We start from the raw sequence: 16,285 nt of genomic DNA on the forward strand, positions 1-16,285 counted from the left end.
ATAACTAAATTATAGGGAAAGCTACATGCATTAAGATGTTTATAGCAGCCATATTCATAACAGAGAGAACAATACCGCCACCACCCACATGTGTCACACTAAGGGGATGATTTAGAAAATTGTGGTACATTCCCTTGATAGAACATAACTGTTTTATTAAAAAATCCTAAGTTTAATGGCTTTATAGCAGGAGGATAAAATGGGTGATATAATGATAATGAAAAGGACAGGGTACAAAATTCTGAATATACTATGACTATACCTTTGTAAAACACACGAGAAAAATCTAGAAGGAAATAAGCAAAAATGATAATAGCTGTGATCTCCCCGGATTTGTAATAGTTACTCTCACTGAAAGGTAAGACTAAAAGGGACTTTCTACTTATGTATTCCTCTCATGTTTGTTTTTGCAATGAGCGTGCATTGCTTTTATAATGAGGGAGAAAAGATATGTTTTTTTACAAGTTGTTGTCAGGGTAGTGACATTCCAAGTAGGTTTTTTTTCATTCTCCAAACTTTTGGTAATGATGATATATTACTTTTATAATTTTTTTTTAAAAGATTGGCACCTGAGCTAACTTAACATCTGTTGCCAGTCTCCTGTTTTTGTTTTTTCTTCTTCTCCCCAGAGTCCCCCAGTACATAGTTGTATATTCTAGTTGTGAGTGCCTCTGGTTGTGCTCTGTGGGATGCCGCCTCAGCGTGGCCTGACGAGCGGTGCCATGTCCGCACCCAGGATCCGAACCGGCGAAACTCTGGGCTGCTGAAGTGGAGCGTGTACGAACTTAACCACTTGGCCAGGGGGCTGGCCCTTACTTTTATAATTTTTAAAGATAAGTATCTATCTTGAAAGATTAGATAAAAAGATTTCTTTTTACTTTTGCCTAGTTTCCAAATATTCCAGAGTGAATACTTTTAGAATGTGAAGAAAAATCTTTATTTTGTATGTAAAAATTAATTTATTGCCCAGACCAATGGTCACAAAACTGTTTTGCTCTCACACTTCTATTACTAATAAATGTTGAGTGTATACACCCCAGAATATGTATGTAATATAAATAAAATATTAATTTATTTTTACTTATTATATCCATATATTACTGTACTAATATATCATATACATTATAAACATACAAAAATAGACATTTAAAAAGAATAAGACAAAGATGAATATAAATGAAGTCCTACAGTTTTCTTCACACACCCTGGTGGATCTTATTCACCTTCCTGGGTGCATGCCCCCCAACCTCCACTTTGGGACACTACTCCCTCGCCCCCCCGCCTAGATTCCTGCAACAGTCTTTCCACTGGTCCCCCAGCCTCAGCCTCCTCGCCTGTCAGTTCCTTTCTGCACACTGTGCTCCGGCTAAAACCCAAATCTGGCCATGTTAAACTCCTGCTTAAAACCTTTCAGTGGTATCTCACTCCTGTCGGATAAAGTGCAGACTCAGAGCCACGTTGGTGGCCCTTCACAGTCTGACCCCTCGACTCCCCTGCAGCACTTCCTGCCGAGTCTCGTTCACTCCAGCAGCCAGGCAGCTTGCCTCCTAGACCTTTACATACTTGCCTTTGCCAGTGCTGGCCTTCTGCCATCCCCTAATCCTGCCCCTCTTTTTTTTTTCCTGCTTGTTTTTAAGATTCATCTTCTCCAGAAAACCTTCCCTAACCAACCCCAGGTTGGGATAAATACCCCTTTCTGTACACTTGTAAGTGTACTCTCTGCACGGCTCTATTGTTGACCGTGCTCCGTGGTATTAGAGCTGTGCAGAGTTGGGTAGTTTGTAGAGTTCTTTCCCCAGCCCTTGAGTAATTGCCTCGCGAAGGCAGGGATAGGACTTCATCGCCTTTCAACTCTGGCACCTGTACCGCATGCAGCACACAGCAGGTGCTCCATAAATGTTGAATGAATGGAGCACTGGCACTGCAGAAGACTGGGAAATGCTGAACATTTAAAAAGGCAAAAACTGGAACCATTTGCAATTCCTCCAACGATCCCAAATTAGCGGTTTGTGTATTTCCTTTTAGTATTTTTTTTTACCGCTTGGATATGTGCCAAATACGCATTTATCATTCAGGCACATGAAGTTTTATAATGGAGATCATACTGATTATACAAGTTTGCATCCTCCCCCGTTTTTCCTTTCTTGTGGTGACACTGTGATCAGACATGGTTTTGCAGGCAGGCGTAGGAGGCAAGTGATTTCAGTGGTAGAGAAAGAGGAGGTGTGAAGGCAGGCAGATCTGTGGAGTTACCATATCCAGTGAGCCCCTGAAAGAATCTGCTGTGGATCTGTAGGGCCTTGGACAAATTGTTTCCCCTCCTCTAGGCTTCACACTCCAATCTACAAAATAAGAAAATTAGACTAGATTAGTATTTCCCAAAGTCTGGAACATTTTCACAGAAGGTTTAAAAGATGATTTTAGGTCGTATATGGATAGATATTTTTAGTTTTACCAGCTATGTATTCATTCTAGTGTGAATTGGAAAAATGACAAGCTTAGGGCTGGCCCTGTGGCCAAGGTTAAGTTCGCCCGCTCCACTTTGGTGGCCCAGGGTTTCACTGGTTCGAATCTGGGCACGGACCTGGCACCGCTCATTAAGATGCCATGCTGAGGCAGCATCCCACATGCCACAACTAGAAGGACCCACAACTAAAACATACAACTATGTACTGGGGGGCTTTGGGGACAAGGAAAAAAATTTAAAAAAGAGAAAGAAAAATGACAAGCTCGCTAAACCCATGATTTGACAGATCTTATTGCTTAGAACAAAGCCAAAGTAAATATTTAAGTAAAAGAAACTAAGTAGATTTAAGAAAATTCATTGGTAAATTACAGAATAGATAATATGTAGATACAGCCCAAATTGGGGCAGTTTTGTGAGAAAATAAGTTGGGAAACAGTAGTAGTTCCATGCAGTTCAAAGATGCAATTGCCTGATTCCTGTGTCCTTACCAATATAGAAAATGAATATTTAAGAGCCACCTACTCAAAAAAGGATTTAAGGAGCCTTAGCTCCTTGCATAGTGCCTGGCACATGGTGGGTATCAGTCAATGTCTGTAGAACTGAAATTCAGAAAAGGTTTGTGTAGACTTGAAGGTGGCGGATGTTTGGGTGCTCAACATCTGTGCTGCCCAGTCAGCACTTTGTTGCAGTCATCTATAATGCTGACAGATAGAATTCGGTCTTATTCATTAATTGTTGAACTCATGGTTTTCTAGACTGCTAAAACAGGCAGAAAACATATCCATTATCTAGCTCAAATCCTCCATGTTTTAATTGAGACTGTGAGGCCCTGGAAAGGGGACGTGACATCCGGAAGATCACACAGTCAGTGGCTGAGACACCTGTCCTGTGAGTGCCATGGGGTGGAAACCTGAAACCTTTTCCCCCACAAACCACAAGGAGTGCCATGTGGAATATAATGAATACTGAGCTCGCAAGATAGCAGGGGAATCTCCAGGGGCCAAAATGAAGAGGAGCCTAAAAACCAAAGCATGGAGGGTGATCTGGTGCTGGATTGCCCAGCAGGGTGGGTGGGAGTGGGGGTTAAGGGCATCAGGGGCTGGAACTGAACCCCTGTAGGAAGCTGAGCCCTTTAGAAGAGCTGCCCAGTTTGGTGAAAGAGTAAACTAGAAATCAATATGACCATCAGTATCAGGAGGTAACATGGAATCTTGTCCGTCTTAACTTAGACTCTGGGTCCAAAAAGAAAAGAACATCCCCTAAGAATCCGTAATCACATGCTTGCCCTCTTATGGGTTTTGGGGAGTCCCTTAGCCGCTTTGAGCCCTAATTTCCACGTTCGTTAAATGGGGTGGTTGTGAGGATTAAATGAGTTAACAAATGTAAAGTGCTTGGCACATGGTAAGCGCTAAGTCAGAGTTGTATGATGTTGTCATTTATTATGTAAGAAATTGGGAGTTAATGGAACTTTGTAAATGGAGACTGTTCTGTGGTGTGTTGGTGAATGTTTAACAACCAGCTCTCTAGGAGGTGGGAGGTAATCTCGATTTGAAGTGTTTGCCAATTTCTGCTGTGTACATACTCCCACCATGGCCAATTTCAAGCTACCAACCTTATGTCACTGAACACGGAGCTGAGAAGAGATGTATATAATTAGCTCTTGTGAGCTGGTAGGAGCTGATTTGGGCACAGACCAACAGGACTAGCTTGTGGCCCATTCTGACCTCTGGGTTTTTTACTAAGTTGATCTCTATGGATCAAAGTTGACTATCCTGGTTAATATAATCTAGCCAGAAATATGTTCTAATTTGTTAGTGATTTATTAGGCTTGCCTCCTTAGGTGAGAGTACAGGCAAGTCAGTGGAAGTTGAACATGCCCTCTCCTTGCTGTGGTCTCAGAGGGAAATAAGCCAATAAGTGCTGAGCCCATTCCACTCCTCCCCATTTCCCCACCCTCACATGCTATGAGGGAAGGGGGCGGAGTAGAGCCAGGGCACCGAGACCAGTCCAAAGCACCTACCACTGTACTTTCTGTCTCTACAGATTTGCCTATTCTGGACATTTCATATAAATGGAATCATACAATATGTGGTCTTTTGTGACTGGCTTCTTAGCATAATGTTTCTAAGGTTCATCCACGTTGTGGCATGTATCAGCACTTCATTCCTTTTTATTGTCAAAGAATATTCCATTGCACGTATATACTACACTTTATCCATTCATCAGTTGATGGACGTTTGGGTTGTTTCCACTTTTTGGCTATTATGAATAGTGCTGCTGTGAACATTCTTGTGCAAGTTTTTTGTGGACATGTGTTTTTATTTCTCTTGGGTATATACCTAGGAGTGAAATTCCTGGGTCATAAGTTAACTGTTTAACCTTTTGAGGAACTGCCAGACTGTTTCCCAAAGTGGCCGCACCAGTTTACATTCCCACCAGCAATGTATTGGAACCCTTCTTCCAGTATCTCCACAACCTCATCAATATTTAGTTATTATCTGTCTTTTTAATTACAGTCATCCTAGTGGGCATCAGTGATATCTCATTGTGGCTTTGATTTACATTTCCCTGATGGCTAATGGTTGCATATGTAATTTAAAATTTTTGGTAGCCACATTATAAGAAATAAAAAGAAATGGGTGAAATTAATTTTAATAATATATTTTATCAAATTCAGTATATCTAAAATATCATTTCAACATGTAATCAACATAAAATGTATGAATGAGATACTCTACATTCGTTTTTTGTTCTAAGTCTTTGAAATCTGGTGTTTATTTTTCACTCAAAACACATCTATAATTCAGACTGGCCAGACTTCAGGTACTCAGTAGCCACATGTGCCTCATGGCCACTGCATGGAACAGCGCAGGTCAAGTGGAAAGAAGTGTGGAACGGTAAAGGAGGCAGAGAGAAGAGTGTGGGAAAAGGCACAGAGGTGCGATGGAGCACATTGTGCTAGGGATTGGAAAGAGTGGCAGGAGGCAAGACTGGAGGTGCAGGGGGAGAGGGAGGAGCGGTGTGGGAACCTCAGCATCTGTGCCTTACCTTCAGTGATGAAGATATGTGCCAGAAGTTCCTCAAGGAGAACAGCTGGAATATCTTTCGGAAGGACCTGATGCGGCTGCTGATGGAGCCTCGCCAACATCCTCCATTCACCCCAATCAGGCCCAAGAAGAAAGGGATCTTCAACTCCAAGTCTCTGGTACTGGATTTGTGTAGCTTCGACAAGAAGACTAAACCTCATTATCCCATTTTTATGGCACCCCAGAAATACCTTCCCCCACTTAGGATTGTCCAAGCCATCACAGCACCCCGATACAAAATCCAAGAACTCCTGCCTCAGTATAAGAATGCAGGGCTCCTTCTTTAGAACCAATAAAGGATGTTGGGTTGGCAACCATGTTTCCTGAATGACAACCATGGGAGTTGTAGGGCTTGGAGTGGGGGCTTCTGGGGGTTGAGCTGTGGGTCCAGAGAGCTGTTTGGGGTCAGCAACTGGGTCACTGTCTCCCTTGACACTTGTGGGGCGGAGTGAGTGGCTGGCCAGGAGGCTGGGTGTGGAGGGGTTAATCACTGGGGATGGTCTCATGGTGGGAAGTTCTTCTCTGACGAGATGGATGGGAGGCTCAGAGGGGCTCAGATCAAAGTGAGCAAGACTGGGGTTGCAAACTCAAATTCCTTCCACGGCCTGCCGGGTCATCTAAAGGAGTATGGCAAGGGACTGGGGAGGTAACAGGAAGTGCTGGGGATTGGTGTTCACATTCCCTATCCAAATGGAGTAGCCGCTCCTTAGCAATTGATACCATGTCAGGAAATAATGCAGGCCCAGTACTGCCAGTCTTTAGATTTTTCAAGAGAACCAAGAAACTCAATATTTTAGATGATTCCTACTGGTTTTAAAATGTGAGCAACTAATTCTAATTGTTTTTGAGATACTGTGTTAAGCAAACCAAACACACACGTGGGCTGTGTTGGGCCTACAGGCTGCTGGTTTGCCAATGCTTGTCAAGCACCTCATCAGACTGACAGGGCGTTGCCAGAGACTGAAGTGAGGCGTGACTGGGAGGAAACATAAGGAGCCGGGGAGAGAGACAGATGGGCAGCATGACAGGAGCAGTCTTCCTAGGTCAAGGATGAGAAGAGGAGGTGTTAGGTTGGACTTAAACGAGGGCTCGAGGCCGGCCAGGTGGCTCAGTGGTTAAGTGCGCGTGTTCTGCTTTGGCAGCCCGGGGTTCACCGGTTCAGATCGCAGGTGCGGACATGGCACCACTTGGCAAAAGCCATGCTGTGGTAGGCATCCTGTGTATAAAGTAGAGGAAGATGGGCACGGATGTTAGCTCAGGGCCAGTCTTACTCAGCAAAAAGCTGAGGATTGGCAGCAGATGTTAGCTCAGGGCTAATCTTCCTCAAAAAAAAAAAAAAAAAAAAAAGAGGCCTCCTTGGTCCCTCTGGGGGATCCTGAATCTCTGGCCGCCTGTCACTGACCTGGGCCAGCTCTCTTTCTTAGTAGCACTGGGCCTAGAACTCGGGGTTCCTGTCTCCCTCCAGCCTCAGTACTACAGACCCGGGGCCAAATCACCTCTCTCCCTTGAGAAGTCCCATAGTTTAGCTTTGAGAGCACCGAGGGGCCTGGTAGAGGCCGTGGCAGCTCAAGAGCCCGGTTTGGGCTCACCTGCCCCTCCCCTGGCAAGGAGTGGGCTTGGAGGAACACCTGAGCGCTGAGCTGGGCATCAGGAGCTCTGGAGAGCCTGGCTCTATCTCTGTGTCACCGGACCTCCTTGAACACCTCGAGTCCTTTACCTGCGCCACAGTTTCCCCAGTGGCAGAATGAGCAAGTTGGACAAGATCAATGGTTTTCACAAGTGAGAGGTGAGTACAGTTTGAAAACCCTATTCAACATTATAATTTTCTTTGTTGAATTTAGAATAAAACTGTTTTCATGTTGCACAGCAAAGGAGAGGTATGGAATTTTTCTATCAGAAGGGGGCATGGATGTGAAAGGCTAGTAAAGCTGTGGACTTAAGCGTCTTGACTTCCCTGATAGCTGCAGAGGGTCAAGGAGTCTGGGAAGTCTGCAACAGTCCTGGAAGGGCTGTCTGTGACCTATAGGGACTAGGTGGCACTGTTTTGGGACCAGGCAAGTTGGGGTATCTGATTATATTTAGGGATCTCTTTGCATTTAGGGCTGAGGCTCTAAGATGATGGTATAGATGACGTGGATCTTGTTCATTCATTTGGAATGTATTCATTAAGCATTGGTTCTGTAGCAGACCCAAAGGAGGATGAGGCAGTCACTCTTCCCTCTTATACTCTAGGCCAGGGTCAGCAAACTCTTTTTGTGAAGGACCAGATAATAAATATTTTAGGTTTTGTGGGCCATATGGTCCGTATTATAACTATTCAACTCTGTATAGTGAAAGGAACATTAGTGTTCCAATAAAACTTTATTTACAAAAACAAGTGGAAGGCCAGATTTGGCCTATAGGCCATAGTTTGCTGAGCCCTGCTGTAGGCAATAGGGAGCCCTTGAAGGTTCTTGAGCAGGCATGACATGACCAGAGGAAAGGAGAGAAGCTTATTGCGCACTTATTATATAACAGTCATCTTGCTAAGCATCTGACTGTGGAGTCTGATGACTTTTGGGCTCAGATCCCAGCTCTGCCACTTACTAGCTATTAGGATTAAAAGAGGTGGTATATGTACAGCAAGGTAGAGGATTGTATTCACCAAGACCCCTGGGTCCTGCTTCCTGGGAAGTGAGAGAAGAAGCTTCCAGGATAGAAGACAGAATATATTTTCTAGAAAAGTGGTGGGTGAGAAAATAGACTAGAAGAGGAACCTGGAGGTGAGGATGCTATGTGGGGAGAGAGAATGTGGGGGCTGGGCTTCGGGAAATCCTGGGGGGAACAGAGAAAGAGCAAAGCTTTTCCTGATGCCGCTATGTAACAGACAGAAGAACTTGAGAATGAGGAATGTCTAGAGAGGTCTTCAAAGAGCTTTTCTGAACACTGAGAATGTCTTTCTCCTTTGGCATTTTCTTGAGAAACCAAGTAAACATTTGAATAGCTCTTAATTACAGTTTTATGCAGCACTGCTGGTTTCTTTGAATTCAGTAACCAAGCAGAGAGTGTGCAGCACGAGGCCCAGTTATATTCGGGGCACACCTGTAAAGTTCCTGGTGCATAGTAAGTAAGTGCTCGACACATCTTAGATGTTATCAGCACCTTTTTGACCAAGATCAATTTGGCCACCCAGAGACTCTCTTCCCCCTTCAATGGAATAGGAAACCAAGGCTTTGGAGGGCTGAGCCTTCATGCTCAGTGACGGAGGCCATCCCCGAGAGACTGGGGGTGGGAGGGTCCTGGCTGAAGTCTGTGACATGGTTAATGTCAACATTAAGGGGCAGGGGCTGGCCCCGTGGCCGAGTGGTTAAGTTCACGTGCTCTGCTTCAGTGGCCCAGGGTTTCGCTGGTTCGGATCCTGGGTGTGAACATGGCACCGCTCATCAGGCCATGCTGAGGCAGGGTCCCACATGCCACAACTAGAAGGACCCACAACTAAAAATACACAACTATGTACCAGAGGGCTTTTGGAGAAAAAGGAAAAATTTAAAAATTTTTTAAAAACCATTAAGGGGGAGCCTTGGAGGGAGAGCAGAGGCAGGTCACCAAAGCGTGAATGTACACTGTTAGAAAGAAGAATGAGTGGGACATGTGAGGAGGGCTTGTGGTCGCTTGCAAGTGTGAGAGAGCCTCCTAGCTTCCCGGCTGAAAGCTTTGGAATGAGCCCTGGTTCTCAAGCCTCCCTCCCCTCCCCCACGTGCACTCTGCAATGTGGAGCAGGAGTCAGAATCAGGCAGCGGGGGCAAATTGGAATTTATGTGAGAGAGAAGCTCATTCAGAAGGAGCAAATATGACACCTCTTGGCACAACAGCTTGTTGTTGTTAGCAACAAGCTGTTTTCAGTGCTACAGAGATCCTCACTGCCCACCCGGGCACAGACCCAAGGGTCAGGAAGCCCACAGTGATCCAGCATAAGGGAGAAGGACTCGGGCCCAGGTAGTCAGTGCCTGATGTGTGCCAGGCATTGCGTGGGGCACTCTACAGAGGCTATCACTTACCCTGAAAATATTTCCTGGCAACTAACTAGGTGGCATTATCCCCATTTGACAGATGAGGAGGCTGAGGCCCAGAGAGGCAAAGGCCTTGTCCGAGCTCACTGGACTACCAGGTGGTTGTTAAGGAAACCTGCGTGCTTTCACCACTCGGCGCCCTCCTAGGCAGGCAGTGCTGCAGTGTGGGTGCTGTTACACCACCGTTACTCATCTATCCCAAATGAGCCGCCTGTTTTCACAAGAGAAATTCTTACACACAACCCTGGAGCTGTGCTGGGAAGAATATAATCGCCCTCTGGAATGATTTTCCCTATGTAAATAAGCATAGTCATACTTGGAGTGGTACACCCAGGCCACTGGAGCCGAAAATACAGCCCCCAGCACTAACAGCTTCCAGTGTTTGGGGAAATGAAAAAACCCGTTTGAAAAATAAACACGGGAGATGTTGCCAGCGTTTGTATAAGGAAGTCTAAGATTCCATCTTGGGGTTGGAAGCAAAGCATTCTTTAAATCCTCTATTCCTTTTCTGTAACTCATGGAAAAATCTTACCTTCCAGTTAAGAGGTGAGATGGGTCACTTCGCAGCTCCTTTAGTGCCACCAGAGGCCGTGATGCCTTCCTGTTATTTGGGGCATTTAAGGGGCTTAATTAACCACAAGAGTGCTGAGTTGCAGAATTTATAATCACTGGTTCAGAGCCCACAATGAGGACGAGCAGCAGTTTCTAGGCTGCTGAGAAGCAGCACCAAGGCTGGAACAAGGGTGTTCCTGGCTGCTGAAGGCTGCGGGCTTTAGCGCTGGGGCCAGAGGTGGGGGCAGTGGGAAGGTGGCAGGTCCGGACATGTGCTGCGGGACCTTCAGCCAGGCTTCTGCCCTTTCTGGAGCATCACTACTGTTGTTTGTACAATTTGAGGGCTCCAGCAGGTGTTCCTCAAGCCTTTCCCCACCCCCAGGGCTGTGCAGGGCCCCTGACCCTCTCTTCAGTTTTACCCCCACCTCTTTCTACTTCCAAAGCCGCCTCACCCCCAACAGAAAATCAGAACCGAGAAGAGAATGGATTATTGAGATTATTGAGACCCTTGGTGAAGTGTGAAAACGAACTATGGATGAGATAGTGGTATTGTATTCACGTTAAATGTCCTGATGTTGGTAATTGTACTGTGGTTGCATAAGAGAATCTCCTTGTTCTTAGGAAATATGCACTGAAGTACTGGGGGTTAAAGGAGATGAATTCTTCAACTCGCTTACAAATGACTTAGAAATATATGATGCTTATATTTAGAACAGCAAAACAAATATAGCAAAATAACAATTGGTAAATCTGGGTGAAGGGTACTTAAGAATACTTTGAACTATTCTTACAAGTTTTAAAACATATATTTTAAATTGTATAATACACATAACATAAAATTTACCCTCTTAACTATTTTTGTGTGTGTGTGTGAGGAAGATTCGCCCTGAGCTAACATCCATTGCAAATCCTCCTCTTTTTTTTGCTTGAGGAAAATTAGCCCTGAGCTAACATCTGTGCCAGTCTTCCTCTACTTTGTATGTGGGATGCCTCCACAGCATGGCTGATGAGTGGTGTAGGTCCACACCCAGGACCCAAACCTGTGACCCTGGGCCGCCTAAGTGGAGCGCGGAACTTTAACTACTCAGTCACAGGGCCAGCCCCCCCCTTAACTATTTTTAAGTGTGCAGTTCAGTGGCATTACATACATTCACACTGTTGTGCAACCATCACCACCATCCATCTCTAGATCTCTTTTCATCTTGCAGAACTGAAACAATAACTCTCCATTCCCCCCTCTCCCAGCCCCTGGCAACCACCATTCTGCTTTCTGTCTCTGTGAATTTGACTACTTTTGGTACATTATGAAGTGGAATTATACAATATTTGTCTTTCGTATGTCTTATTGCACTTAGCATAATGTTCTCAAGGATCATCCATGTTGCAGCATGTGTCAGAATTTCCTTCCTTTTTTTTTTGAGAAAGATTAGCTCTGAGCTAACGTCTGTCACCAATCCTCCTCTTTTTGCTGAGGAAGACTGGCCCTGACCTAACATCCGTGTCCATCTTCCTCTATTTTATATGTGGGACACCTGCCACAGCATGGCTTGATAAGCAGTGCCTAGGTCCATGCCTGGAATCTGAACTGGCAAACCCCAGGCTGCTGAAGAGGAGTGCACTAGCTTAACTGCTACACCACTGGGCCGGCCCCTTTCCTTCCTTTTTAGGGCTAAATAATATTCCATTGTATGTAATAACACATTTTGTTTATGCATTTGTCTATCAGTGGACACTTGAGTTGCTTCCACCTTTTGGCTGTTGTGAATAATACTGCTATGAACATAGGTGTACAAATATCTTTGAGACCCTGCTTTCAATTCTTTTGGTATAAACTCAGAAATGGAACTGCTGGATCATATGGTAATGCCATTTTTAGTTTTTTGAGGAGCTACCAAATTGTTTTCCATAGTTACAATTTTAGTATGAAATTATTTCAAAATAAAAATTACAGGGGCTGGCCCCGTGGCCAAGTAGTTAAGTTTGCACGCTCTGCTTTGGCGACCTGGGGTTTGCCGGTTCAGATCCTGGGTATGGACCTAACACCACTCAGTGAGCCATGTTGTGGTGGTGTCCCACATAGATGAACTAGAATGACATAACTAGGATAGACAACTATGTGCTAGGGATTTGGGGAGGAAAAAAAATACAACTGAAAAAGAAGAAACAGGGGAAGCTAATACGGATATGTCTAAACCTTACCTCTAATTGACTTTATAATTAGGTGATAATTTATTTTAAAATCTGGCCATAAGCTCCCTGAGATCCAGGGTGAAAAGGGAATCATATTATTTCACTAGAAATTAGATAATTAAGACCAAGAAGAAAATAGAGGAAGTCAGTATGGATTTGTATAAGCATTAGCCTGATGATTATAAAACCTGGCTTTGAGTTCCCTGATGGCCAAGGCAAAAAGAGAAACATAATATTTCATTATTTGAAAGGAATAATCTGCTCAGTCCCTTAGGAGAGTAACAAAGTTTTTCTCAACGCAGGAAGCTGGGGAAGTTTGTCCTCACTTCCTGCTTTCATATGTGCCTCTAACTCGATTTACTGTGTGCTCTGTTTTTCAAAGGTACCTTAAGTTAGAGGTCTGCCTGTTTCTACTGGGCTCTAGACTTCTTGGCCTCTGGTCCCTTCTGACACCACAAAGTTGGCATCTAAAGTGGTTGGCTGCAGGTGAGGGCTGTTCCCCCTTCATTCCCTTGTTGAAGGCTTAGCACATGGAAGAAGGCAGTGGACTCATGGCCTTTAAGCCCTAACAGACCTGACCATCTATGATTTTAATGGTTAGAACCTGAGATCATATCTTTTCCTGAGAGCAGGTTTTTATCTTGAAAGATACTGTCAGGAAGTCCTTCTTCCTGTCATAACTTAAAATTCATGCTACTGCTAAGGACTTTTTCTTGTTTTGTGTAAGGTGGAGATGGAGAGGAATTGCTTATTGCTCTTCTGGAAGCTTCCTCCCAATAAAGCCAGCCCTTTTCTGTCCTCCTGTCTGATTTTACTGACATCACAGAGCAGGGGGAGCAGGATTACGAGCAGGAGTTCTGGATTTAGGAGTTCTCCAGACCAGATGTGTGACATTAGGTGACTTGTCTTTGCCTCAGTTTCCCCATCTGTAACATGGGAATAAGAAAAGCATCTGTTTCATAAAGTCATGAAGATTAACTTCAGCAGTCCACGTGAAACACTAAAGTCAGACTCTCAGTTTGACTCTCAGAAACCAGATGTCTAGGGTAGGAGGAAAAGGGACACCCAGGGACAAAACCTACTGTCTGTGAGCCCTGCAGACCGACAGGTAGGCCAGCCCTGCCTGCAGAGATGAAATTGGAGTGTTCTGCATACGGGCATTTCTCAGTTTAACAGATCACAGCAGTCAGGGGATTTGCACATGTAAAAAACTCTCACCAGCAATCATTCTGCATTTTCACGTTGCTCTATTTTCATATATATCCTCATCAGCTTCGATGGTCGATGGTCGATGGTCGATGGTCGATGGTCGATGGTCGTTACCAGGTGCTGGGGTCTTCTGCCTCTTTGAGAAGAGCCCTGAAGCCTGTTGGCTGCCTTCCTCCTCCTCCCTTTATGCCAGTGCTTGTCTGTCCCACAGCCTCCAGGTTCCTGGGCATCTCCCTTAGAGAGGGAGGTGTATGGGAGCTGGCAGGACTGAATCTAAAATCTAGATTAATCCAACCAGCAGATATGCTCTGGGAAGAGGGTGCTGGTCAGGGTTTTGGAGATACAGCACCAAATCAAAGTCCTTGGCATTAAGGAGCTTACATTCTGAATCGGGTGGTGAAAGAACACAAAAATGCAAAAGAAAAGTCAGGATAAGTGGGGGATGAACGTGGGTTTGGGGTTACCGCTTTGTAAAGGATACTCAAGAAGGCTTCTCCAAGAATATGACATTGGTGAGTACAGGAAGTGTGAGAATGAGCCATGCTGGTATCTGGGGGAACAATGTTCCAGGCAGAGAGAGCATGCCCAGCAGGGTAAAATGACAGCAGGAAGGCTGGTGTGGCTAGAATGGAGTCAAAGGAGAGAGAGATGGAAAGGAGATGAGGGCAGAAGGGAACTGGGAGCCAGCTCATGATCAGGTGAAGGAAGCCTTTGGAAGGTCCTTAGCAGAGAAGTAAATGATCTGGCTACAGACTTGGGATTGAACCACGAGGGTGGAAGCAGGGGTTGGGGCAGGGGGACAGTCGGGAAGACATTACCACAAAACAAGTAGATTATGGTGGTTGGATCAGAGCGGTTGTGGTGGAAGTGTCGAGATAGGGCTGGTCCGGGACATATTTTGAAGGTAGAATTGATTAAGGTTTGCTGATGGACTGAATGTGAGAATGAGAGGGGTCAAGGATGACTCCAAAGATTTTGATTTGAGCAAGTGGAAGGGTAGAGTAGCCATTTCCTGAGAGAGAAGACTGTGGGAGTAGCACATTTAGGGGTGAATATCAAGAGTAGATTTTAACAGTTTAAAGAAAAAGGATTTTGGGGCTGGCCCCATGGCCCAGTGGTTAAGTTCGTGCGCTCCACTTCAGCGGCCCAGGGTTTTGCCACTTCAGATCCTGCACGTGGACGTGGCACCGCTCCTCAGGCCACGTTGAGGTGGCATCCCATATCCCACAACTAGAAGGACCTGCAACTAAGATATACAACTGTGCACAGGGGGAGTTTGGGGAAATAAAGCAGGAAAAAAAAAAAAAAGATTGGCAACAGTTGTTAGCCCAGGTGCCAATCTTAAAAAAAAAAAAAAAAAAAAGATTTAAAGAGAAAGGATTTAACGATGAAGTCACTTACACATAAAGCAGAACACTACCTGGCACTGCATGCACACTCATGCGAGGTCAATATTCTCCCCATTTTTAACATGAGAAGATTGAAGCTCCAAGGCTTAAGTAACTCATCCACTTTCATGCTGCTGGTTTGGTAGAAAAGCCAGAATCCAACAAACTTGGGTCTGTTTGGCTCCAAACCTGGGGTTGCTTCTCTTTTTAAACATTCTCAGCCTTCTATGATCCCTTGTCCTTACGGGTACACGTTGATACTGTCAAAAAGTTCTTCCTCATGTTTCATAGCAGCCTTTCCTATTTCAGTCAGAGCCTGATTCTTTGGGACCCCTGAGTTATGACAGATGAGGAGAGCAAGCTCCTGTTTTGTGGTGGTGAAGAAGGTGGCAGTCGTGAGCTGTTTGCCTTTTCAAGCATTATTGGTAGAGCCATGAAATTTATACTCCCTTTTTATAGGTACTCATCACAAGAAAGGTCATTCAAAACTTCACTGACAATCAGGTAACTCCTAAAACATGCTTTTACAAATGTAGATTAAAAATATATATTATATATATATATATTTGAAGAATCTAAAAATATTTTAATCTTTTATAATCCCAAATTTTAAATATATATAATGCGAATTGGAAAGTTTCCGCTCCTTCACCCATCTAATGTCATCTCCCAAGGATAACCTGATTAGCAATTTGGTACATAACCTTCCCAAAGTTCACATACTTATACCCATCTCTGTATTTATTATTTTTTACCAAAAAATGAAATTATGCTAGACCAGCGCTGTCCAACAGAATTTTCTTTTCTTTTTTTTTAAAGATTTTATTTTTTTCCTTTTTCTCCCCAAAGCCCCCTGGTACATAGTTGTATATTTTTAGTTGTGAGTCCTTCTAGTTGTGGCATGTGGGATGCCGCCTTAGCATGGCCTGATGAGCGGTGCCATGTCCGTGCCCAGGATCCAAACTGGCGAAACCCTGGGCTGCTGAAGCAGAGTGTGCAAACTTAACCACTCGGCCATGGGGCTGACCCAAGAATTTTCTGCAATGATGGCAATGTTCTATGTCTGCATGTCCACCAGTCACTTATGGCTATTGAGCACTTGAAATGCAGCTAGTGTGCCTGAGGACTGAATTTTAATTAACTTAAATTTAAATGGCTACATGTATTTAGTAGCTACCATAATGGACAGCACAGTGTTATGCATTTTGGTTTTTCACTTAGTAGAGCATCATGGACATTTTTTGTATAATTTTACAAATTTTGAAATCATCTCACAGAAAAGTTGCAGTTACAGTGTACAAAAAGGTTTTTCCCTGAACCGTTTGAGAGTAAGTCAGGATCTGA

At 44.4% G+C, this 16,285-nt stretch overlaps 1 protein-coding gene across 4 annotated transcripts in view; it reads left to right on the forward strand.

The window, feature by feature from the left end:
- Nucleotides 1–5,867, forward strand: part of CNBD2 (cyclic nucleotide binding domain containing 2) — a 61,337-nt gene extending 55,470 nt beyond the window's left edge. For all 4 annotated transcript variants that reach the window (XM_070247601.1, XM_070247602.1, XM_070247603.1 and 1 more), the window contains one exon: nt 5,522–5,867. In XM_070247601.1, the coding sequence (XP_070103702.1) occupies nt 5,522–5,840 (319 nt within the window). In that variant the 3' untranslated portion in view covers nt 5,841–5,867. The remainder of the gene's footprint in view (nt 1–5,521) is intronic.
- The last annotated feature ends 10,418 nt before the right edge of the window (nt 5,868–16,285 follow it).

This window comes from Equus caballus, chromosome 22, assembly GCF_041296265.1.
Source record: "Equus caballus isolate H_3958 breed thoroughbred chromosome 22, TB-T2T, whole genome shotgun sequence".
Taxonomy (NCBI): Eukaryota; Metazoa; Chordata; class Mammalia; order Perissodactyla; family Equidae; genus Equus; species Equus caballus.